This window comes from Rhinolophus sinicus, linkage group LG03, assembly GCF_036562045.2.
Source record: "Rhinolophus sinicus isolate RSC01 linkage group LG03, ASM3656204v1, whole genome shotgun sequence".
In the NCBI taxonomy this organism is placed as follows: domain Eukaryota; kingdom Metazoa; phylum Chordata; class Mammalia; order Chiroptera; family Rhinolophidae; genus Rhinolophus; species Rhinolophus sinicus.
Window position 1 is genome coordinate 158,161,793 of NC_133753.1, and position 26,206 is coordinate 158,187,998.

Here is a 26,206-nt window from a genome sequence, read left to right on the forward strand (position 1 = left end):
ATATTTGGGAATGGTTTAGACACAGTCTTGTCTGAGGCCAAGGAGGGATTAAGTGAATTCTTAGTGTTCCTTCTAACCCTATGATTCTTTTGTTCAAAAAGGGGATAGTCCAGCAAAAAAAGAAAAAAATAGGGCCATAAAAAATGAATTTAGAAGAAAAACAATGGTTTTATTAAAGTAAAGAAATATGAAAAATCTAAATGGGTGTTTTTCTTTTCCGTAACACTTGTATTGAGAAATCATAATTAAAAAAGTGATTTCTTGTGAGATGGGATAAAAGAAAAGGAGGAAGAAAAACCCCCCAAAAGGAGAATTTTCTCTTCATTATTTATACCTTTTTCTTCTCTTCTGAAGTCACTGACCCTAGATATTGAGGTGGTTCTGGGAATTAGAATTGTGCTCAGTTAAACGTGATGATGACAGCATTCATGGGGCCATTGCCTTCTTTGGAAGAGAGATGTACAGTGCTTGAAAGTTGGCAGGCATAGTGTGAAGCACTCCCATTTGTCTTGGTGAGTGGTTCTCAAAGTGTGATCCCTAGACCAGCAGCATCAACATCGCTTGAAAATGTGTTAGAAATCCTGATTTGCTCCGCCCTTCACATCTTAAATCTACAGACTATAAAGTCTCTGTGCTGGACCCAGCAAGCTGTGTTAGCAAGCTCTCCTGGTGCTTCTGGTGCTCACGCAAGTTTGAGTACCACTCGTCGTGGGTGACAGAGTAACTGAAACCTAGCACTCTATAGATACATAGAATCCATGTCCTCCTCACTGGAGTCTGTGCATCTTTCCAGACTCATTTTGCACCTATGACAAGATACTGGAAGATACTAGGCACTCAATACATATTCATTAATGAGTGAATGAGCAAAAAAGGATTAATAATTTTGGCAATTATATATTTGTGCTAGTTCTTTCCAGTATGGAAAATGAGAGCTTAGAATTGCTGGTTTTTCTTAGGATGTGGGGCAAAAGGATTACCAGGGAGAGACAGTATAATTTTGATAAGCGTGGATAAGTAAAACCAAGCTTCTCTCTTTTGTTTTCTTTAGTTTGAATAGGTGGAAAATATTTCCTAAGACATAGAGTACAGGTATCAATTATTGGAGTTATTCTTCTTACACATACCCCCACTTTTAACCCCAAGTTATTTAAATACAGGAAGCTTATGAATGAGGGAAGTAAAATCCCTTAGGACTCAGATATCTTGGTCAAAGAGAGAACCTGAGTCATCTGCTTGGTAATGGTAACTGGAACTTCGTCTATTTGAGGAATCTTAAAGAAAAAAGTCAATTCTACCTAGTTTTCACTAAGTAACTAAAGGTGAATACTAAAGTCAGTTCTCAATTGGGATACTTCACTCTCATCTTTCCAGGGTGGTGCTAGGTGTCTTGAGAACTTTTAAAATTGGAAAAAGAGAAAACAAGAAAGATCTCAAAGAACTTTCTTTTGCAATCTCACAAGCCTCTCCAATGTCCTTACCTATCACTGCCCTGCATGTGTTTTATTTAATGGCAAGACCTTTGGACTTTGTATTTGGGAGCAATGGTGATAGCTTTTTCTTACGAGATCTTTTAAGATAAGTTTTGAGACTGTTTTTTTGTTGCTTAGCAGACCCAATGACAAATCTAATGCTGCAGGAAACACTGCTGGTGATTCAATCCAAGTTATGGTCTTTTCTCTGAGTCAGTGATGAAACACTTCCTTAGCCTGAATAAGAACATTGAAATGCTGTGGGGTGTTGTCTTTGGGATAAATGTGATTTTCAATATACAGTTGTGACTCTTCCTCTGAGAGAAATCCAAGCTCAGTGAATTAAAACTAGGCTATTTTCTGAACCATTATTACTCCTGCTAGAGTTTTCTCTTTTTTAATTTCTTATCCAAAGTATGTATACTCTGTAATTTATCTGGCTCCCAATTTTATACGCTGCCATTATATTTATGATTAATGTGTTAATTGATAGTTTGGCTGGATAATGAGAATTGTATTATTTTAAAATACAAAGATTTGGGAGGATTTTTTAATGTACTAGTAATTTATCCTACTGTGCCTTTACACTCTGATTTCTAAAGATTCAAGTAACAAATTCTGTATATTCATCCTTTGATTTTAGTCATACATACTCTCTTTTTACTAATGTTTGGCTTGATGTGTGGTTCTCAAATTTTAGTGTGTATCAGAATTACATGGAGGGCTTGTTCAAACAAGATTGCTAAGTTCTGCCTCCAGTTTCTGATTTGGTAGGTGTGGCCTAGATTCCAAGAATTTGCATTTCTAACAAGTTTTCAGAGGATGCTGGTGCTACTGGTTGAGGAACTATACTTTGAGAATCACTGGGTTAGACACCTAAGGTTTCATAAAGCTAATGTTTATTTACAAAGTGATAAATATTTTAGGAAATAATCCACATTATAGCCAGTCTTTTTAATGATAAATGGTTCTGCAGCTCAGCTGTGTAATAATAAATAAAAATTTACATTTTATAAAACATTTTCTGGTGCCCTGTTTCATTTGATCATCCTCAGCACCAGGAGACAGGTAGTCATTGCTATTATTGTTCCTATTTTATAGGTAAAACTTGAGTGAAGTAACTTGCTGACATAAAGACTTAGAAATTGAATCTCTAGTGATTTTTAAAATGTAGCATTTTCTCTCATAATAAAAATGGTTCTTTACCTTGAACAAAGCCTTTTCAGTAGTTGACAGCGTCAACAGAGCAATATGCTATATCACCACTCAAAAAAATCTCCTTCGCTAGCTTGAAATTTCATTTTTTCAAATGCTTTCCCTAAAACAGTGCATCTCAACTGTGGCTGCATGTTGCAATTGCCTGGAGAACTATAAATAATTCTGATGTTTGGGCCCTGCCCCCAGAGATTCTGATTTAATTCGTTAGGAGTGTGGCCTGGGCACCAGATTTTTAAAAGCTCCGTAGGTAATTCTTCTGCGCAGCTAAGGTTGAGAAGTAATGCCTTTGAGGCTGATTGAAAGTTTATTTAGTCTTCAAATGATTTACATTCAGATGCAAATACCTCTGGGAGCATTACTATTAATAACTCACATATTTGTTATTAATTGGCTGCTAATTGAATGCAAAGGTTAATGAGATTTAGATGTAAGTATCTGGGGTGGTAGATAGGGCATCAGAGAAGAGAATGCAAAAGGTGATAGAATGCCAATTTCATAATTTTGTTTAGTTTTGGCATTGGCCTTGGACATGCCTTTAAAAAGCTGCTTCTGTAGTCTATTTACATGCTTTCTTCTTTATCTGATAGATCACTTATAAGCATCTAATTAATGCTTTTAAAACTAACTGAAATTGTGCTAAATATCGTTTCTTAGCCTTTTGGCTAAGATCAAGTGAAATTGTGCTAAACAGATTTTGAAAGCTCTTCATTTTTATTTCAATTTTTGTGGTACCTAGGGAGCTAAAATGAGTAAGTGATAATATACACAACCGACTTCAATTTAGACCCACAAGTCAGAATATAAGAGGCATGTGACCTGTTTTAACTCAATATTTATGAAAAATGATAACAAACACTTTTTTCTCTTTGTGACTTATAGTTTTAATCAGAGAAGCCCTTCTGTTGTTTTTAAGAAAATGTTTTTTGTTGGAGAATGAATTTTTGTAAAATGCAGCAGTATTCATGATACTTTCCTATCTTTCTGAATGTACTCTCATTTTCCAGTATTCAAACCATTCCCTTGTATCCCCACAACCCCCCTAACCCCTTCTCTTATTTAATACAACTCTTAGGCTTTAAAGCAAAACCTTCCAAAGCAAATTAACTGAGAGTTGATGCTGTTCTGTTGCCTTTAATTTTGTACCTGTCCTGTTACTAAATAAGCCTTAAGGATGCTTTCTTCGTGGTTCAAAGAAAGGTCAGAAATACATATTCATTCTGCATGTATTAGTTTTAAATTTATACTCTAAATATATACAGTTTTGTCCGGCAACCCACTCTATTGACATTTCTGATTACTTTCTCCGAATTGTTTTTTTTCTAGGGTTTTCTTTCTTCCTCTTTGTGTAGAAGTACAAAAATTGTATACCAAAGAACTCAATTTGAAAACTGAAATCACACAAACACATGGAGACCAAATAACATGCTACTAAACACTGAAAGAATTAACATTGTGATCAAGGAAGAAAGCAAAAGATACCTTGAGACAAGGGAAAAGGAAAACACAATGACTCAAAATCTATGGGACATAGTGAAATCAGTCCTAAGAAGGAAATTCATAGAAATACAAGCCTACCTCAAGAAACAAGAAAAATCTCAAATAAACAGTCTACTCTTACATCTAAGGAACTGAAAAAAGAACAGCAAATAAACCTGAAAGTGAATAGAAGGAAGGAAATAATAAAGATCGAAGGGAAAATCAATGAAATAGAATCTTAAAACATAGTACAAAAGATCAATGAAACCAGGAGCTTGTTCTTGGAAAAGAAAAACATAATTGCAAAACCTTTAACCAGACTCATCAAAAATTAATCAGAGAGAACTGAAATAAAATCAGAAATGAAAGAGAAGTGACAACTGACATACAGAACTACAAAGGATTATAAGAAAATACTATGAACAATTATATGCCAACAAATTGGACAATCTAGAAGAAATGGATAAATTCCTAGAAACATAATCTTCCAAGACTGAGTCAAAAGGAAACAGAAAATCTGAACAGACTGATAGCTACTAACAAAATCGAATCAGTGATGAAAAAACTCCTCAAAACAAAACTCCTGGACTGGATGGATTCATCGATGAATTTTACCAAACATTCAAAGAAGAATTAGCACCATCCTTCTCACACTATTTCAAAATAATTCAAGAGGAGGTAATTCTCCCAAGCTCATTTTACAAGGCCAGCATCACCCTGATTCCAAAGCCAGACAAACACATGACAAGAAAAGTATAGGCCAATATTCCTAATCAACATAGATGCAAAAATCCTGAACAAAATATTAGTAAACTGAATTCAACAATACATTAGAAAGATCATGCACCATGATCAAGTTTGATTTATTCCTGGGATGCAAAGTTGGTTCAATATCTGCAGATCAATGAACATGATATACCACATAAGCAAAATGAAGGATAAAAATCATTTCATCATATCAATAGATGCAGAAAACGCATTTGACAAAAATCCAGCATCCATTTGTGATTAAAAACTGGAAATAGAGGGGACATATCTCAACATAATAAAGGCCATATATAACAAACTCACAGCTAACATCATGCTCAACAATGAAAAGCTAACATCATGCTCAAAGATAAAAGCGTTTTCCTTAAGATCAGGAAAAAGACAAGGATGTCCACTTTCACCACTTTTACTCAACATGGTATTAGAAGTCCTACCCACAGCAATCAGACAAGAAAAACAAAAGGCATCAAAATTGAAAAGGAAAAAGAAAACTGTCATTATTTGCACATGACGTGATACTATATAGAAAGAACCCTAAAGATTCCACCATAAAACTGTTAGAAGTAATAAATGAATTCAGTAAAGTAGCAGGATACAAAATTAATATTCAGAAATTGGTTGCATTTTTATACACCAATAATGAACTATCAGAAAGAGAAACAAGAAAATAATCCTATCTACAATTGCATAAAAAAAGAAGAAACCTAGAAATAAATTTAACCTAAGAAGTAAAAGACCTCTACTTGGAAAATTATAAGACATTGAAGAAAGAAACTGAAGAAGATATAAATAAATGGAAGCATATACTGTGCTCATGGATAGAAAGAATTAACATCATTAAAATGTCCATACCACCCAAAGCAATCTATAGATTCAGTGCAATCCCTATCAAAATACCAATGGCATTTTTCACAGAACTAGAACAAATAATCCTAAAATTTATATGGAGCCCCAAAAGACCGCAAATATCCACAGCAATCTTGAGACGGAAGAACCAAGTTGGAGGTATCATGCCCCCTGATATCAAACTGTACTAAAAGACTGTAGTAATCAAAATGGCATGGTACTGGCTTAAAAAGAAACACATAGCTCAGTGGAACAGAATAGAGAGCCCAGAAATAAACCCATGCCTATGTGGTCAGTTAATCTATGACAAAGGAGGCAAGAATATACCATGGAATAAACACAGTCTCCTCAATAAATATTGTTGGGAAAACTGGACAGATAACCTGCAAAAAAATGGAAGTAGACCACCTTCTTACACCATATACAAGAATAAACTCAAAATGGATGAAAGACATAATTGTAAGACATGAAACCATAAAACTCCTAGAAGAAAACATAAGCAGTAAACTCCTTTAAAATGTCCTTTGAAATATATTTTTGGATATACCTCCTAAGCAAGGGGAACAAAAGATAAAACAAACAAATGGGACTACATCAAACTAAATTTTTTTTGCACAGCAAGGAAACCATCAACAACATAATGATAACCTACTGAAAGGGAGAAGATATTCACCAATGATATATTCAATAAGGGGTTAATATCCAAAATTTATAAAGAACTCACCAGAAAAAAAAAAATAGTCCAATTAAAGTATGGGCAGAGATCAGAATAGACATTTCTCCAAAAGGGAGAAATATGATGCCAACAGACATGTGAAAAGATGTTCAATGTCACTAATCATCAGAGAAACCAAAATTAAAACCAAAATGATATATTACCTCACACCTGTCAGAATGGCTATCATCAATAAATCAGCAAACAACAAGTGTTGGTGAGGATGTGGAGAAAAGGGACCCCTCATGTATTGTTGGTGGGATTGCAAATTGGTGCAGCCACTATGGAAAACAGTATAAAGGTTCCTCAAACAATTAAAAATAGAACTGCCTTATGACTCAACAGTTCTACTTCTGGGTATTTATCCAAAGAAATCCAAAACATTAATTCAAAATGATATATGCCTCTCTGTGTTCATTGCAGCATTATTTACAATAGCGAAGATATGGAAGCAACCTAAATGCCCATCAATAGACGATTATATAAAGAAGATGTGTTGCATATACACAATGGAATATTACTCGGCCATAAAAACAAATGAAATCTTACCATTTGCAACAACACAGATGGACCTAGAGGGTATTATGCAAAGTGAAATAAGTCAGAGAAAGACAAGTACCATATGATCTCATTTATATGTGGAATCTAAAGAACAAAATATATGAACAAACAAAACAGAAAGACTCATAGATGCAGAGAGCAAACTGGTGGTTGCCAGATGGGAGGGGTTTGAGGGGGCTGGGTGAAGAAGGTGAAGAGATTAAGTACAAATTGGTAGTTACAAAATAGTCATGGGGATGCAAAGTACAGCATAGGGAATCTAGTCAATAATATTGTAATAACTATGTATAGTGCCAGATGGATATTAGACTTATCAGGGGATCACTTCGTAAATTATATAAATGTCTAACCACTGTGCTGTACACCTGAAACTAATATAAAATGATATTCAATGTCAACTGTAATTGGAAAAAAATTTTAAATGTCAATTTGGTCAAGTTTCTGCTTACAAAGAGACAGCTCTGCTAAACATTCATTGCTCAAGATCTCAGGGGAAAAAAACAGATAGGTATGCTTAGATTGAGGAGAAGGAGGAAGGAAGCAGGTTTATTTTTAGAAGCAATTTTATTTTTGTTTAAAGATCAAAGAGCACTGATTTTTCTTACATAAACTATGGGGTTATTCAAGAATGTGTATGATCAGTTGTCACTGACCATTTAAAATGTTATCATTATTTTTTCCTCTTACATTTACGTAGCCTAATTAATTTTTCTTGTATGTTCCCTGGATGTCATCTTAAGCCGTGTATGTGTGTACGTGTGCATGTGTGTGAATAGCATATAAACTTAAAATATATTTTACATGTTTCTTCTAAGACATATTCTTTTTATCTTACATTTTGTGATTTCACCTGAATCACCTGGATTCTTATACATTTTGGAACTGGTCTCTGCTTTTTCAAAAGATTTTTAAGATGCTTTACATTGTTTCCAACTACTATTTTGTATTTTCCTGATTTACAGCCACGTTTTCCAAACTGTACCATGGGGGCACCAGGATATTGCAGCGGACTCACAGAGGCCCTGCAGACTAGATTGTACATTTTCAGTGAAAACAGATTGACTTCAGTTGTACACCACACGAATCATTACTGTTAAGTTATTTGGACCTAGCTACTTAATAAGTGAAACTTACTTATTTTCTCCTGAAAAGATTCCTGGGGCACTAAGGGTGCTGTAAAAACCAAGAAAGTTTGAGAACTCTTCATTTAGGGTAAAATGAGTGTCATTAAAGTTGGATAAAACTTAGTCATCTCACTTCCTTTTAATAGATGTTGAATTTCATTTCATAAGAGGAAAAAATGCATATAAACTTCATATTCAGGGTCTTGATGATGTTCAGAGTTTAAAAATGAGGCCCTTCTGCACTTCCAGTTAAGGAACTACAGGTCTTAACTAATGTGTAATTTCTCCTTAACTATTCCTTAAATATTTAACATAGGCACATCTATATTAAGTATTTTTTTCTGATGTGCCCTCCCGATGATGTTCCTTCCTTTGTCTCTGTTATGTTATTTCAGTTTAAGAGTTTAACATTGATGGGTGATTTAAGAAAAATAAATAAAGAAAGAAAAAAAGAATCTATACATTTAAAAGAGCCCCTGATAGCAAATTCTTCTTTGCAACTTAATACCTAATAAGTTATGTAATAATCTACACTATTCTATTTATTAATAACATATTTTTTCAACTTACTTTAATGAAGCTATCATGCAGAGTATCTTAGCTCCTTTAAAAAGTTGGATATTTCTGCATTGTTTCTGTGGAAACATTGTATGTTCATGTTATATATTTTATTGTTTTCAGGAATGATACAACAGAAATATAACGTACACTTAAACGTATAGTAAGTCCATTCTAAAAATAGCAAATATAAATTGTTTTTCCAAAGCAATTATTAGAGAAAATATAATGCAATCTTTAGGCCAGCACTAGTACCTGACTAAAAGAGAACAGCTCTTGAAGTATCAGATAAAACAGAGGCAAATCACAGAAATTATTTTTACACCTGTCCTTTTAATTTCTTTGCTAGTTTTTAAGTGACTATCACATTTAACATCACTAAAAATGGTCAAGAAGGGTTTTGAGACTTGACTTTTATAGACATAATAACAATAACAATGACTAACACTTGTCCAGCTTATAAAGGACATGTACACTGTATGTAACTGTGACTAAAACTCAAAGTGGAGGAGGCTCAAAATGGAGCAGAGGAAAACAAACTGCAAGTGTTTATTAAGATACAAAATAGACGTGATTGAAATTAAGTGTGAAAGACATAAAAAAGTTGAGTCTTATAAGTAAGTTTGCTTCCATTTGATTTAGGATTTAGCATCTAAAAGTTAAGTAAAAGATAACAGATGGAAATTTTAAGTTGAAGAAAGCCCTTTACTCATTGTCATTTATTTCCCTTTGAAGAAACATAGTTATGTAATTAGTTTTTAAGAAAAATTCCCTCTGAAGTTTATATTTGTGTGAGGTTTTGTACTGTACTATTGTTTGGAACTGTGAGGGTCCTTTTACGTTTGATTCCTGTATATACCAAACTTAGACATAAAAAAGATCATTGTGATATTTTTAATAATACAAGTCCGTTGTAAAAAGTGACTTGAGTTATAACTTCATTTATTATTCCCTAATTTTCTCTTTGGTCTTTTAAAAAGAAAATTTTTGTAAGACTAGACAACGGTCTATCATTGCATTGGCCATGGAATTCCCCTATTCACTCTCTCCCACCATCCCTTTCTTTCAGGTCATTTTCAATGTTGAAAAAGAAGAGTACACTTTAGCATACGGGATTAGTTGTACCAGGTATCATAGCAGGGCATCTGTGAACGTCACAGCTCCCAAAAATATACGCTCTGTAGCCATCAGTTGCACCTGGCTTGATTCTCATGTATCATACCCTTGAGAGGAGTAACCTCTAGATAAACTCATGCTCATGGCTTGTTCACGCTTCTGGAAGTTAATATGCTTGTTTGTTTATTTGTCCATAATAACTATATTTATCTTTTTCCTTAAGCATTTGTCTTTCCCTATATAATACCCTTTTTAAAAACTCTTGAAATTCTCCTGCGTATTTTCAATATAATTTAAGGTTTCTAATCAGTCTTAACTAGACTTTCTAACAAGTCTTATATATGAATGCTTAGTTTGATAACCTGACATTTTTTACTGTTTACCCCTGCATGTTGTGACTTGCATCTTCTCTAATGCCAGGATTTATAACTGAGGGCAAGAAATCTCTGCTGGCCTAGAGCATTTCCTCTAGTGCTGTTTTCCTTCCTCTTTCATATCATTTCTATTGCTTTAGAGCAGGGGTGTCCAAACTTTTTTCAACGTTTTTTACCAAGGGCCATATGCAGTAAAATACACAAACAGCCGGGCCACTCACTCGAGGTGAAGTGCGTATTGCCTCACCTGGTTTATTTAAGTAAACTAAATATATTTTTGGAATTTGCTGCGGGCCAATTAACAATGGATTGCGAGCCACACTTGGCCCGCAGGCCGCAGTTTGGACACCCCTGCTTTAGAGATTATATTCTCTCATGTGATTAGGGTGTAAATATATATTTACTCACTAAAAAGCTTAAGTAAGACTGAAACCAAAGTTTGCGTGCCTTCTTATTATATTAATGATCTGTGTGTCACAGGTTATGCTTCACTTGACAAAAGTTCTGTCCAAAATATAATCTTTAACCATCATAATATTATGTATCTTTACCAGATATCATGCATAAAAAACTTTTGGAAAAAATAAAGCTTTTTGTAATGATAAGCATCATCATCCTGATTTTATAGGACCTTATGCTGTTACTATTTCTACTGTTTTTACTTGAACAAAATGAAGAGTTTAGTTTAAAAGCTATGTAGCTTGTTCATGATTGTGTCCTTATTATAACTCGAATTTGAAATATTTACTTTTTGGTTCCAAGGAAAGGATTTTATATATAATTAGAGAAAACCTTCAGTATTGGTAATAAATCCATCACAGTGAGTGATGGCTTTCTTTTACTGTCAGCATTCTTCCACTAAAAAAGTTTTAATAAAGTATCAAAAACAAATAAGCTCCTACTAAAGATCATGGAGATTCTTTTTATTATAAGTTGAGTTAATTTTTTATATTAGGAAGTTTGCCTCTCACGTGTTCCTATTTCATGTTAGTGTTCTGCCTCTTGACATGTCCAGCCCTCTTGATCTGTACCCCACACTGGTAGGAACTCAAGCTCTGAAACAAGACTGTAAAACCAAATGAAATCTGACAAGTGCCTGTTTTCCAGATTTATTATTCTGCAGAGCACAGGGGGAAAGCAGACATAGAAGGAAAAATATATATATATATATATATATTTTATATATATATAAAATATATAACATATATAAAGTTATATATATATATAACTTTATAGAATTTTTAGAATTTTGGATCTCGAGAAACATTAGAAATCATGTAATTTTTAAAAAATAATCCTATTTATTTATTTTAATCTTTTTAAAAATTTTATTGGGATGGCATTGGTTAGTAAAATTATATCGGTTTCAAGTGTACAATTGTGTATCATCTATATATAGCATTGTGTGTTCACCACCCAGAGTCAGTTCTCCTTCCATCACCATATATTTGACCCCCTTTAACCTTTTCTACTTCCTTCCCTCCCCACTAACCCTCTGGTAACTACTAAACTGTTGTCTGTAACTTGATTGTCTCCTTTTACAAAGGAGAATGAAAACTTGCCTTTCATCATTTACCTAAACTGCCTAGAACTCAAAAGAGGTAACTAAACATAACAGAAATTGGAGTGAGGAAAAATATAGTAACAAGATAAAGTGAAAGGGAGTAACATCATAGACATTTGGCTATGAAAATAGTTCATAGGATCGAATGAAGATCAGGGAAACAGAAATCAGACAACAATATAACAAAATGGGGGACAATAAAATTAAAAATATTAGACCTGGAATTCATTATTTTATTAGCTAAGGTAGCTCCTGTAATAGAATTGTAATGACACTTGCCTTATCCATCCCCGCTTTAGTGTAATCTTATTGCAGTCAAGACTATCTCACTCATTTTCCTCCATATGATAATGAAAAAAACATGCCTTAGACATAGTATGAATTCAGGGAGTTAAATAAAGTTAGATACTTTCTATGGAAGAGATTACTGTTAATATCTAATGAGTAGTAGGAATTCCTCCAGGGATAGTGTGATTTCAGATAAGTGGAATATATTTATGCTCCACATCATTATCACTAAACACCACTGCTCTAGAAAACTAACAGTATTTTTGGAGCCATGTTTTCCTTAGTCCTGTTTCCTTGGGACATCTAGTTTTGCTAGGACAGAAGGGAATACACTGGAAAGGCAGAGAAAGAAAGCCTTTAAAAGGTAACAACTAGCAGGAGGCTTATTAGAAGATGGAAGTATATGGGTGGAGCTGACTGGTACCCTGGATGCCAGCTGTTAGATCCAAGGCAGATGGGCTTTGCTCTGCTCTGTCAATGCTTGTGTCTGGCCAATAATCACACAGCACAATAGCCAGATTCCAGCAGTGAAAGGCAGAGCAGAGAGACATTTTTTTCCTGGCATTTGTTGTTCTTTGGATGCTATCTGCACTGAAGATTCAGATTAAATTAATATAGCTGGCCATATGCTTTGTATACTGTAGTTATATAGTCTTGTCTTGGTTGCTAGCTACTTTGGATGCTGTAGTTAAGCAAATTGTTGCTTTAGCCACCAACCACATTTTTAGTATAAGCTCTGACTTACTCACTACTTTCCCCCTTCTTCCACTTCAGAAAACTGTGCTGTGATATAGTGTGCTACACCACTAAGTTCAAATTATCTAGATTTTGGTTAGCTCATCAATGCCAAGGATACTTTTATACCTTTCTTTTCTTTCTTTCTTTGTTTCTTTCTTTGTTTCTTTGTTTCTTTCTTTCTTTCTTTTCCTTCCTTCCTTCCTCCCTCCCTCCTTCCCTCCCTCCCTCCCTCCCTCATTGACTCACTCACATGTGGTTATAGACTGCTAGCTTACCAATTCAATGGTCTAGAACTGAAATGCTGGGTTTTAGGATTAGATTTGAGATGACCTAGAAGGTCTTCCTGTAGCCCTTAACCTCCCCACACCATTCCTGGTTTAACACAATAACTGTTTTGAGTGAAATTCAAGTGGTAATTTCTGTGCATTTTAAGCACTGTCTCTACTTTCAGACAGTGAACTGCCCCAAGAAAAGCAATATATTGCAAATATTGTTACCCATGTGTATAAAATTATGTCATTATCTGAAAGAAGAAAGAGATAGGACAGGAGAACATAAGCAGCTTACAAGGGAAGTAAAGGAGGGACTTGAAAAGGAGGTGAGAAATGAACAAGAACTGTGGTCTCTGAAGTGAGGACTCAGGAGTGGCCCTAGGAATGTAGCTGTTGAACAAAGACCTATGTTCTTCCCGTGAACCATCACTATCTCCCAGAGTAAGCACAGCAGATGAAAGGTTCCATCCAGGACTCACCGCATGGTGGACTTCTTGCTCATTTTCCTGTGGTATATGCTTCAAAATGTTAAAAACCACTTCTTGTTGTGTAACTAGAGCAGTGGTTCAAACTGGGTACTTCCTCCTCCCATTGGACAAAAACCTTTGGTGGGCAAACAGGTCATCTGTAACTTTTAACTACTGGCAGAAAATTAAATCTAAGATCTGATCATTTTAAATTTACAGACAAAAAGTATGGGTTACGTTTCCATGTTAAGAGCCATCATATTTGTTTCTTTAAAGGTATGCAAATCAAAAGATTCTAAACAGGTTATATCCATTTTAGAGAGTTTAAAGTAAATAGGAATTGGTAATGGCATCTTTATACTTAAATTTTATAATATGAAACCATTAATTTTTTTTTAAGCATAGTAGAGTGGCTGCATTTAATGAAAGAATGGGTATAGAGTTTGCATACCAGTAACTTTAGGTGTGTAAGAATAAAATACAATTAGTGCAGTTTTAAATTTGACTAATTAAATTCTGCAGAACATCTGCATATCTCCAGGGGATATATGGACACTAAAAGCCACTAGAATTTTGTTTTCAATTAGGCCTATACTGACTGGTCATGTGCACATTTTATGTTTTGGGTTATAAACTATAAGTCTTCAGATTTGAAAGCATAGTGGCTTTGTGTAACTGGGTGTAATTATTCCCGACAGGGTTTAAATCAACTTCATAGCAATGTTTTACAGATTACTTTAAAAGAAGCTATGTACAAGAGGTTTGGTCATAGAAACATTCTAAACTTAATCATTTCTCTCGTTGACTTAGCTTAGATTATTTCCAGTTGATCGGTATTTTCTACTTTCTAAAGCTAAAAGCTGCATTTTTTTTCCTCCAAAAGTATGTGTCTAAAAATATGTCCATTAGGTGCATTGGTTTAGAGAGTTATCCTGTTGCCACTGACTTAAAAGGAAAAGAAAAAAAGAAAAACAACCTGTAAACCTGCCAAGTGTGGGGGTAAAAGTTGGAAGGAGATTTGTATGGTGTTGGAGGAAGATAGTTCATTATTGTAGGAAGATTGGAATAGATTACTGGTGTAGTCAGTTCTTAAGTGTGAAATACCACTGTCTAATATAGCATTTTAGAAGAAAATTAATAAAAGATGAATGTGAAGAAAAATGCATCTTCCTAAAATATAGAGTATTTGTTTATTCAGCTGTGTATTCAAGGACTTTAATTTTTACTTCATAAAAATAGCATTCTAAAATTGTAAAACTGAAATACACCCCAAAATACCCTAATTCCTAGTTTTTAAGAAGTCTGAGAGACATAACCAAAATGAAGTCAATTTGTAATTCTTAGCACCTAGCCCAGTATCTCATAAGAAGCACAGTGCCTTGTATGTAGTAACTATTCTCTGTTGAAAGAATGAATGAGTGAATGAATGAAGGACCTGCCAACCACATTTAGCTGGCATTTTTGGTTTGTGTAGTATGTAATTTTAAACTAATTACTGGATCCTACGAAAGAGCACAAATAGTCTTAAAAAATAAAGGTCAAGAACGAAAATATAAGATTGTGGATAATTTTTCATTTTGTTCTTTGTAGTTTTGTATATTTTTCAAAATTTTAACAATAAATGTTATATAGCTATTTTTTTTCAAGATACATACGTGGCTAGAATTTATCTTAAAATGAAATATAAATCTCACCTCTAATAATATCTGTGATACAAATTGCAGAGGCCTTGCTTTTACACTAAAGTCTACTTTTAAAAACTAATGTAATTGTAACCAAACAACAATTCTAGGGTTAATTTAAAGGAAGTAGTATTTTACCTTAGAAATTGTAGAAACTGAATGTTTTGGCCACTGATACAAAGCAACATCGTTCCATTTTCTAGTATTGAAAATGTTTATCCTTTTCTGAAAAAGAAGCAAGATACTAAACTGAATGCCAACTTTTGTTGCAAGTATAATCATATTGTTTTTATTATTAAACATAGTTATAAAAGTTGGGTAAAGTTGTCTTTTATGTAAGTGGGTGGTTTGAGTCTCTTCTCTCCAAGTATAATCATATTTGAATGACTTAAATAAAAAGAGCTATGCTGACCAATAAAAATAATCCCCTGCCCTCCCTAATGTTGAACCCCGGTGGATGGATATTCTGAGCCACTGTGGCAGTTGAGAGTTGAATCCTGTGACTAATGGTGGAGATTTTTCTCTAGGTAGATCACATGGACTTAGTTATCTGCCCACTGGAATGACACAATGGGGAGATAGCTGATGAATATTGTGGAACATCTGTGAATGGATCACAGCTATGCCTGATGTGAATCATTCTTCCCTCAAAAATCTAAAATTTAATAGTTAAAAAATTCCAAACCGTTGTCACATAAACTGAGATGTTTGGCCTTTTCTGGGAGTTAGGAGGGAAAGAATACAACACATACTCTGAGACCTTTTGCTAGTAAGTCATTTGGCTCTGTTTTAAACCTCTAAATTTAGGAAAACCTTAGAGGTTGTCGAAGGTCATTCACTAGTGAGAACCTTGGGTCACTCACACAAGTAATAAAATATACCTTCTTCAACTGATCTCCACCTTCATGGAGGCTCCAGGACTTAATAGTTTTCCCTAACAGGGGAATAGATTTCCTAGCTTTAAATTCAACAAGCTTAGTTAAAAGTGTGCAAAACATGATGACTGAAGCATTCCCAACTCAGAATTTCCATGACTCTTTTGGGACCTTGGGGGAAGCAGTTGGTATGCATTTCTTTAGGTGACCGTTTCCTTTACTAAATGATCCTGTTTCACATTGATTTTCCTAATTTGAGATCAAACTCTTGTCTGTAAGGTACTATTAAAAGCAATTGGAAAAAAAAACAAAAAACCTAAAGGTTTGTATGGCACTAGCTAGGTGTGGATCTGTGGTTTCCTAAGTACTGCTAATGCTACTTTTACAACTCTTTCTGGGTAATGTAGCCTTCCTGCTATTGAGATGGGGTAGTGAGTAGGCAAATAGCTCAGTCTGTACTTTGATTTCAACCCCAGGAGTAACCTGCTACCTCTATGTGATCTGAAACATTTGGCATTTCTTATAGTTTGACTTTTTCTCTGACATCTTGATATACTTATCTTTACTTCTTTTGATTCCTCGACACTAAAGAGAAAATGAGTCTACATGAAGTCTATTCACCAGGGATGTTTGCAAATAAGAGTGTTTGTGTGTGTCTTTGTGTTTTGTGAAATGTGAGCAAGTTGTGGTGGATGTCTCTGACAATAAATAATAAACATATATTTAGAATTTGACAAGTTTTATAATGAGACTATTTTTAATTGTGGCAAACATTTTTAAGTATTTTTAAGAATGAGATAAGTATTTTATAAGTTAAAATTTTAGGAAATATATATATTTATATAAAACAATGGTTTAATCAACAGGGGACCTTTTCTGTTAAAGCAAATAGACTAATGGATTGTAGTCCAAAAGAGCTTAACTGTAATCTTTAAATTCTAGACTTTGTGGGCTGTTAGAGATATAAGTCTATAAATGGGAGAAAAGAATAAAATGTCTGAATGTGATGTGTTCCTAACAAAGATTAAATTAATGGGATTTGTCCTACAAAACATCAAAAAAGCAAATTTGTCCCTATCATTTTGTTTTTAAATAGATATACAACCATTGTTTTGCATTGAAACGTACATTAATAATTTTATCTGATAACATTTAGGGAAAATGAAGGTTTTGTTTTGTTTTTTAAGGAAAGCACGAAGAAGATTATTCTAATGGGAATACCAGTTGTTTAAAATTACCAATAGTTTCTTTCCTGAACTTGAAAACAGTTGTTTCTAAATATGAGAACAATAACTTTGCCTAAATTTGCAGTATAATGACCAGGACTTCTCTCCTTTTTAGAGAAGCAGTCAAGTGTTTCGGGAACAGATAAGAGAGCCGCGATCCAGTGCGGTTGATTCCCACAGAGGAAAGCTATGCCTACCTAACTTAGTGGACAGTAAACAACTCTTCAGTTAATGATGTTCTCCTTTTCTCAAGGTGTCCAAAGACAAGAGGTGGTCTGTAAAAGGTTGGATGACAACTCCATTGTCCAGAACAATTACTGTGACCCTGACAGTAAGCCACCTGAAAATCAAAGAACCTGCAACACTGAGCCCTGCCCACCTGAGTAAGTAAGAGAAAGAAGTGAGAATTATTTTCTCCAACTACATAGAGGAAAACATTAGCTATTCATGTATGGAAACATATTCATTCATATGATAGGAATAAATTAAATTAAGAAAAGGGGATAAAACATCACAGAGTGTGGAATTCTGACATCCCTTTCATTGAGCAAAGATTCCTATTTATCCGTAGGTTTCATTTAACTCCTTTAAAGCAAGAACTTCAGTAGGTTGATCCTGGCACAGTGCTGGAGAGTATCATATTTCACCATTCTACAGCGCCCATCTTTTCACACTTTACATCTCTGAAATTGGGGTTCATCTTGCAGCTAACTTACAATAACACTCAGCATTCCTTTTTCTTTCTTAATGGTACATAAAATAATGGTATCTTAGATCAAGTAAAATACAGTAGGTTGGTGTGCAGTCCTGCCTTTTCCAGATATTTCTCCCAAAGGCCTAAAGACTTTTAAAATGGTTTAGAAAGGTTCTGCAATGGCATATCAGTGCTTTAATTTGCTGACCCACTTTAAAGTTCTGTCGTATCTTCTAAGGGTCGGGCAGAGGCACAGAGGTTGACTTCACTCTCTTTCTGTCGATTAATGTAGCCATTACAGCTCACTGTAGAGGGAGGCACAAGGAAAGCATCAATTCATCTTAGTTATGACTTTTAAAGAATTAAAATTTTAAACTATGAGACCTGCTATTAGTGAATCACACGTGATCATCTGTAAGAACAGAAAAGCTTCTTGATTGAGCAAAAGACGATGGTTAGGTGAAAAAAGACAAAGATGGTGAGTTCATGAAAATACTGATCTTTGTAGGGATTTTGCCTATTTGACAACTGCAACACAAAACATGTGTGAATGGCATTTCATTATTCTTTCAGAGTAACCATTATCCCCTCCGGTTAACTAATTGTCCCAACATGAAATTGATAAAGAAAAAGAGAGTCATCAAATGAATTTATATACATCCCAAGGTCTCTAAAACTGGAAAGGGAAGCTCTATAATGAAGTAATCTCTTTTTCTAAAAATGACTACCATGAAGTCACAAAATCCGGGGACTTACAATGGATAAGGAATTCAGTTCTTTAATACAGTTAAAGCAAGAGGCATTTCTTAATATTCGTTCCCAAACAATAATGCCTTATAAACTTGCATTATCCAAACTCAGTGTCTGCCTGAATATTTGAATCTCAAAGGGAGAGAGATATTCACTACCAGTCTCTTGAAAAGGTTTAGGGCAGTGGCTACCAAATAGGGAACACAAGGAGTCCAGAGTGATAGCAGTTTTTATTCTAAAACTTTTTAAATTTTATGTCTCCTTTCTGTTTTTGAAATGTGATCACCATGTAACTTATTCCTTAAAATCCAGACATGGGAAAGTATAGAAATATGACCTATGATATGTATTACAAAAACAAGATATTTAATTTTTTTCACTTTCTTTTGCTAATTATTTTTATATGTTTATAAAACTGTATAAAGCAAAGTGATGTTCAAAAACCGTGGGGTAAATTTGGTTTCCAATAACTTCAACATATTTTCATCAAATTATGAGTCTCAACCCATCAACCTAATTCACTGACACTCAGGATTATAAGTATTATGTTTGGCATTTGATCAGCCATGTAAGGCATCTGAGTGGGCCTGGTCACACCTATTCTATTTTGGCCTCGGCTTTTTTATTTGTTTAAGCTTAAATGCTATTTGAACAACCTTTGAGATTTCAATGGTTGGCCATTCCACCCCATATATTGTAGGCTTGGGTATTACATGGGAATTTGGTGGGGTTTTTTCTGTTTTTGTTTTTCACACTTTAAGGATAATTGACAAATTTGAATTAGCATACATAATTAAAATTAGGTTTCCTATCTCCTTTTGTAGGAAATAAAACGTTATTGACTTCTTTTTTTAAGTTTGGAGGTTAGAGGATGGAATTTGAAAAAAGATAGAGAGAATATGTGAAAGAAAATTTAGTCTGACAGTTTTCTTTCTTGGAAAGAGCTAAAGAAATATACTTAAAATATTACTCTTTATTAGTCCATGTTTCCTTAGTTCCTTTAAAATTTTTCCTCTATTACTTTGAATTCAGTCTATGAAAAAGGGAATGGTTGTCGTATATAATAAGATTCCCAGTAGACACTGATGTTATAGAGATAAAAATCATAGAAAGACGACTGAATTCAGTAAGACTTTAAATGAGTGTGGAAGATAGGAAAGGAGCTAGGTTTTTCTCAGATTTGTTTTTTGTAATACATATTAAAGCATACATTTTTTTTAAAAGCAGGTAAGGAAAAAGAATAAAATAAAAAACACCTATGATACTTGTAATGCCACTGTTAATATTTTGATATATATATTTCTAATTTATTTTTCTATGTCTACATAGTTTAGTTTTTGAGCCACATTGTCAAATTGGTCTCCAGAGAGAACATAGGAATGTATATTCCCACTAACAGTATGTAAGAATGTCATTTCCCTGAGCTGAACAACACTGGCTATTATTACCTTAAAAACAATTTTTGCCTATTTTATAGGGGGGGAAAGCCTTAATATCTAATTATCTTTTATTTAGTATACCTTGGATTGCCAATGAGCCTGAACATTTAAAAATTATGCCCAGTGGCTATTTGTTTTACTTCTGTTTTCCTTCTCATCTTCGTGGCCTATCCCATTTTTATTAAAGTATTTATCGTTTTGTTATTGATTTGTATTAACTCTTAATGTGTAAAGAATATTAACTCTTTTATCTGTGTTCTAAATATATTTTCCTAGTTTGTCATATATTTTTGATACTATTTATGATGTTATAATCTATTTTTACTTATGAGTCTTAAAATATTATATAGGCAAACAATCAAACTTTCGTTCTTTCATTGGTGTGTCTAGGAAGCCTTTACCCACTCTAAGATTACACTTTCAAAGTTTCCTTTTTCAATGTAAAGTTCAATCTATTTTAAATATATTTGTCTGCTTTGAGGAAAAGATCTATATTTATCTTCAGATATTATTGTTTTTCCAATACCATCCATTTAAAATCCTAAATGGTATTTATCAGAAAGTATCTTTTCAAATAATGAAATATTTCAAATGTCTTTTAGTCATATTGGAGACTTTATAGGTAGAATATAGAAAAATGGAAGGCTGTAAGATGTATCCTTGTGTTTTATAAAGAAAATGACAGAGGACTAGAAGGAATAGACAAAAGAGGCATTGGTAGAAAAATAAAAATAACAATAATAATATATATTTGGAAGATCTTAAAGGACCAGAGGAAGCCTTGCTGGGAAAATTTAATGTGCTCAGAGCAGCAACTCTTTTATAAGAAAGAGTATGGTAGTCAAGATGGTGAGGTGACTAGGGACAGGAATAAAACAAGAATTCTAGAGACATTGAATAAAAATGGTGGGATTCATGACATAGGCTGAAAAAATTGGAAAAAAGGAAAGGGAGGAGTTGATATTAAAGAGCATGACTGATAGGAAACATGACTGGTAGGAAGCCCCACCATCAGAAAAGGAAGTAATGCTGAGTTGGAATCCAAAGAGAAAGGCCAAGAGTTCAGTTTTGAGCATGTTGTCTTTTAATAGCAAGACTATTTCCATATATGACCTCATGTGAAGAAACCTTGGATACTGAATATTATCCCTGTATGATGCTTTGGTGTTTAAATTTGTGAAAATCAGAAAGGTGGAAAGAATGGAGTACTATACACTATGCTAATCCTGTGATCAAAAATGAAAAGACATTTTTAAAGTATCTGCAATGTGGAAGGCACTGTGGATGGGAGAAATGGTTCCTTTACCTAAGAACAATTTAATTGGGCAAATACATATAAAAATGACCATAGTAAATGGCAAAATATGTAAAGTACAATTAGAGAGTTATAAGCAAAAGTACTAAAGGATACTCAGACTGGGGAGAGATTTTTACCCAGGGGTTAGGTTTAATTTAATGATATCTTTTATGATATACTGTTTAACAATTATTTTGAGTCATTGCACCTCACCCATGAACAACTATAATCTGTTGTTTTAAGTTTAGAAAAAGATTCATCGGAGTCCTCTATAACACTCCAAAATGTAAGACCTCAGAAGATGCATAGAAATCATGAAAACCAACTCCCATTGTTTTACAAATGAGGGCATGCTGATCTCCAGTAATGTTTTTCCTATTATACCAGACATCACTAACTTTGTAAGTTACAAATCAAATGTCTGTTGACACTTTAATACTTTGAATTTTGTTTAACACATTCTCAATTGCCGCTTTCAGAGATGTTTATTACATTGTTGTTGTTTTTTTAATTTAGAAAAATCTCAACTATGGAATATTTAGGGGATAGAGGCTTCTACCTAATATTAGTTTCACTTTCCAATTAGCTGAGGAATGAGCAGATTTTTCTTTTTTTTAACCAACTTTTTGTTTTGAAAATCTTTCTGAAAACTATTTTAAAACTTAGGAAAGTTTTGGTATTTTAGTAACTAGTCAATAGGTTAGATACTTGAATCTCAGTAAAAATGTTATTGTCAAATTCTGAGGATTTTTTTTTTTTTTTTTTTTTTTGCTATGTGATATTTATAAAAAAGGTTGACAATTACACCCTTGATTCTGGGACAAAAGCTGGGAAATTTCAATATCTATCTCAATCGCTCAATCAGTCTCTCTTCTCAGTCTCTCTCTCTCTCTCTCTCTCTCTCTCTCTCACACACACAAAATCCCAATATCTAATATCAGTTTATTTTCATATGCACTGCCATTTCCCTTTGAGTTAAAAAGGGAAAATAATATTCTGGTTTTATGGTTCTTCAAAAATATTCTGGTTAACCTAAGTTCGGCAAAAATTTTTATAGTGTCTCTCTTATTCCCTCCTCCCAATAGTATTACTATTTGTCTTATTAATGTACAGATACTGCAGATCAAATTACATAGGCTGCACCAAGCTGCTCTTATTTCAAACACTCAAACATGAATCCTACTAATTGTTAGCATCTAATGGATATAAAGGCACATGTGAGGATGAAGACAATTTGATCACCAGGTCTTCAGCTCAGAAAGAAACAGCCCTGGTATTGTTCAGACTATAACAATTCAGCAAGTGATACTCCCAGTGAGAATTTTTGTGTTCATATTTTTACCACTGAATCTAGAGGAAGAAAAAAAAAGAGAAATAGGGAGAATGTCATCAAAGGGTCAAACACATGGACAATGAAGGTGAAGGAAGCAGTCTGTCTTAAACTGGACAGAGGAGGGGAGAAACTGAGACAAGTTGATGCAGTGGTAAAATTGCAAAACTATTTAAATATAGAGTGTGATTTAATCCTTTAGAGGGACATGGGAAGGGATGATTTGCTGAGCAATAAAGATGCAACAGGAACTATCTATGAAGCCTGAAGTCAGAGGTACAGTCAGAAGGGAAATTGGGAGGGTGGTTAATATTTTTACTTTCAGACCTTCCAAGTTAAATGCTAGAGTGATACATCTAGGCTAAGAGATGGTTGGCGATAAAAGAGAGGACAAAGTATAAAAAGGCGGAGGTGGCCCTGACCTCGTGCAGCAAAGAACAGCAACACCTCCTGAATCACCGCTGTTACTCTGGGCACCTGTGTTTAATTTGACGGCCTCCATCCCTCTTGCATTATGAGACCTAATGAGATCATGGCTGGAGGTGGTATGACTGAACTTTTTGTGGCTGAGTTACACACATTTCTGTTTTATCCCCTAATCTCGGTGATGAAATCACTGTTGTGAATTGAATCAGAGTTTCACTATGGCTGGCATGCAAGTTATTATTCTCAGTACACATTTTTTTCTTGACCAAAAATGGTACTAACAACTCAGATCATGTTCATCTGTGGAAAACAAAACAAAGAATATGAAAATCACTTTCAATCTCCTCAGGAAAATGACTTAGAAAAAAATATGGATGTCATATTTTTAAAATTCAGCATTAAATAATTACTCTTTAAATGAATTTTGTATTGAAAATTTTTAGATTTTTGACAAGATATATTTTAATTTTAAGAAATTGGTTAATTACGATGTTTCCAAATGCTGGTTTCCCTCTATAAGTAAAGATAAGACAAAATAACAATGAACAAAGCCCTTTGTAGCTTATTTAGCTAAATCAAGCTTAAATTTAGGCTACTAGTACTCTGACTTCACAAAGGCACTATCCCCCACATACACATGGCACAATTTGTTCTTAAGCTTTCATACTCCTCTCTCTGGATAGTCTTTCACCCAAGAGCATGACCATATCCACTGGGGATAGTTGTATGATTTATGATCATGGGTTGAAGAAAATGTCTTGTGACCTCATGCTTGTGACCTAGATCCTACTACTTAGCAGTGTTAAAAGTGAAATATAGTGGAAATAGCAATGGGTGGGGGATCTAGTCCTAGTTCCATTATTGTTCTTCTCATGATTTTGGAGAACCATTTTCCTAACACTGGGTTTTACTTTCTTCTGTAAAGCAAAGCACAATGCCTTGAGCATAGTAGGCATTCTGCATATATTTATTAAATTAAGTACAGTGATGTGTCAGCCAGGACTCTGGTTGGAAATAACACAACTTTAACTTCAGCTATTTTCTGCACATTAGAGGATTTATTGTTTTATATAAGAAAGCTGAGGAAATGGTGAGAGTGGACCTAGCTTGAGGAATGGCTAGACTCAAGGATTCAGATTCCATCAGGCCTCTCTAGCTCCTCTGTATGCTTTCAAATCAGCTAATGCCACTTGACAGGGGCTGTGGCCACCAGCATTTTGTATATCTTTATCCACCTTTGTGACCAGAAAGGAAAGGGTCCTCTTTGCTCTAATCGAGATATAAAAATTCTAAAGCCACATTCTCATTAGTCTTATTTGGATCATGATTTACACCCCATGGACCAATTAATGTTCCCAAAAGGGTGAGTTGTACAGAAGTATTTTATACACACACACACACACACACACACACACACACACAACAACAACAACAACAAATTCTGAATTTATATATATAAAAGTTAATTGAGGACTTTAGGAAAAGGAGTGATATACCTATAAATGTGAGACATGTTCATTTTATTAAGACATTTTAGTTTCTTCCCGCATTAGCTGTACAGAGGCTGTTTTTAAGACTGAAGGGGTCAAAGCGAGGGATTTCCATGTTTTCACAGAGCTGGCTCAGGGCTCTGCTCTTGCTGCAGGTGTTTTAAGAGTCCCATGTCTTCAGGATGGTTACCTGGGCCTTCTCTGCCCCTGTAAGGACAGTTAAAGGCCTTCTATCTTCTGCAAAGTATGACGTTCATTTCTGGGAATCAAAAACAGCCCTAGCTCCTGTAGTATGGTTTTAACACAAAATCCTCAATTGTGGCAGAACTTGCCTCAATTTAGTAATAAGGTAGCTACTGTTTGTTGTATGTCAAACACTCTTTTAGAAGCTCTCAGTGGTATGCTGAAGCGAGCTGATACTGGCACCTGAGACCCTATTAATAGCCTATCTTCTCTTGTTCATGTTTAGTCTGTGAAGGTGGTAGCTTGAAATTGGTCTTAGTGAGGTATTTACCCCACAAAAATTGGCAAATACAACAAGTCAGGACTCCCTCCCATGACAATCTAGTCTTTAATTATTTCCCAGCACATGACTGGCAGCTTCATATGTATTATCTTACTTAATCCTCGTGACAATCTCAAGATTGATATTGTTATCCTCACTTTAGAAATTAATAAAAAAAAGGAAAAATGTCAAAAAGTTTTAAAGATACGTAGTGTAATACTTACTTGAACATGGTTCTGCCTGCTCCAAAGCCCATGCATTACACTTTAGAAGGCAACTGACAGTGAGTTATCTTTTCCTTAGCAGTTTTTCCATTTGTCATTTGTCTCATCAACCAACACTGAAATGTCCGTTCTTCTAGGAAAAGGATGTAGTTTATTGATAAAAGTTCCTTCGCTCAGCTGAAAATCTCTGGCTGCACTGAGGAAATGCTTTTCTGTGTTTCTTCCACTTCCTGCTGCAGGTGGTTCATTGGGGACTGGTTGCAGTGTAGCAAGACTTGTGACGGTGGAATGCGGACAAGGGCAGTGCTCTGCATCAGGAAGATTGGCCCTTCCGAGGAGGAGACACTGGACTACAGTGGTTGTTTAACACACCGGCCTATTGAGAAAGAGTCCTGCAACAACCAGTCATGTCCACCTCAGTGGGTGGCTTTGGACTGGTCAGAAGTAAGGAAATCTGAGGCTGTATGTTTTGAGATGTCTTAACTATGAATACCAAAGCATTTAATATTAAGGACACCTGAGCATGTGAGCATCTTAGAACTCAACAAGTAAGGACTACACAACAGTGAATTTGGCCATGTTATATTTTGTTGCTGCTTGTCAGGAAGTAAGGGTTTTTTTGGGTCGGGGAAATCAACGAAAACTAGTCTGATTAAAAATAAGCCTAAAGTAAATTTTCAAGAACATTATAGTGAGTACTCATATAAGTGG

General features: G+C 34.5%; 1 protein-coding gene across 3 annotated transcripts in view; it reads left to right on the top strand.

Moving 5' to 3' along the window:
- Window positions 1-26,206, top strand: part of ADAMTS6 (ADAM metallopeptidase with thrombospondin type 1 motif 6) — a 262,087-nt gene that overhangs the window by 209,645 nt on the left and 26,236 nt on the right. For all 3 annotated transcript variants that reach the window (XR_012495117.1, XM_074328899.1, XM_019743866.2), the window contains 2 exons: window positions 17,594-17,723; window positions 25,735-25,939. Coding sequence is in view for 2 of the 3 variants with exons in the window: in XM_074328899.1 (XP_074185000.1) it covers window positions 17,594-17,723; window positions 25,735-25,939 (335 nt within the window). In the remaining variant the exon portion in view is untranslated. The remainder of the gene's footprint in view (window positions 1-17,593; window positions 17,724-25,734; window positions 25,940-26,206) is intronic.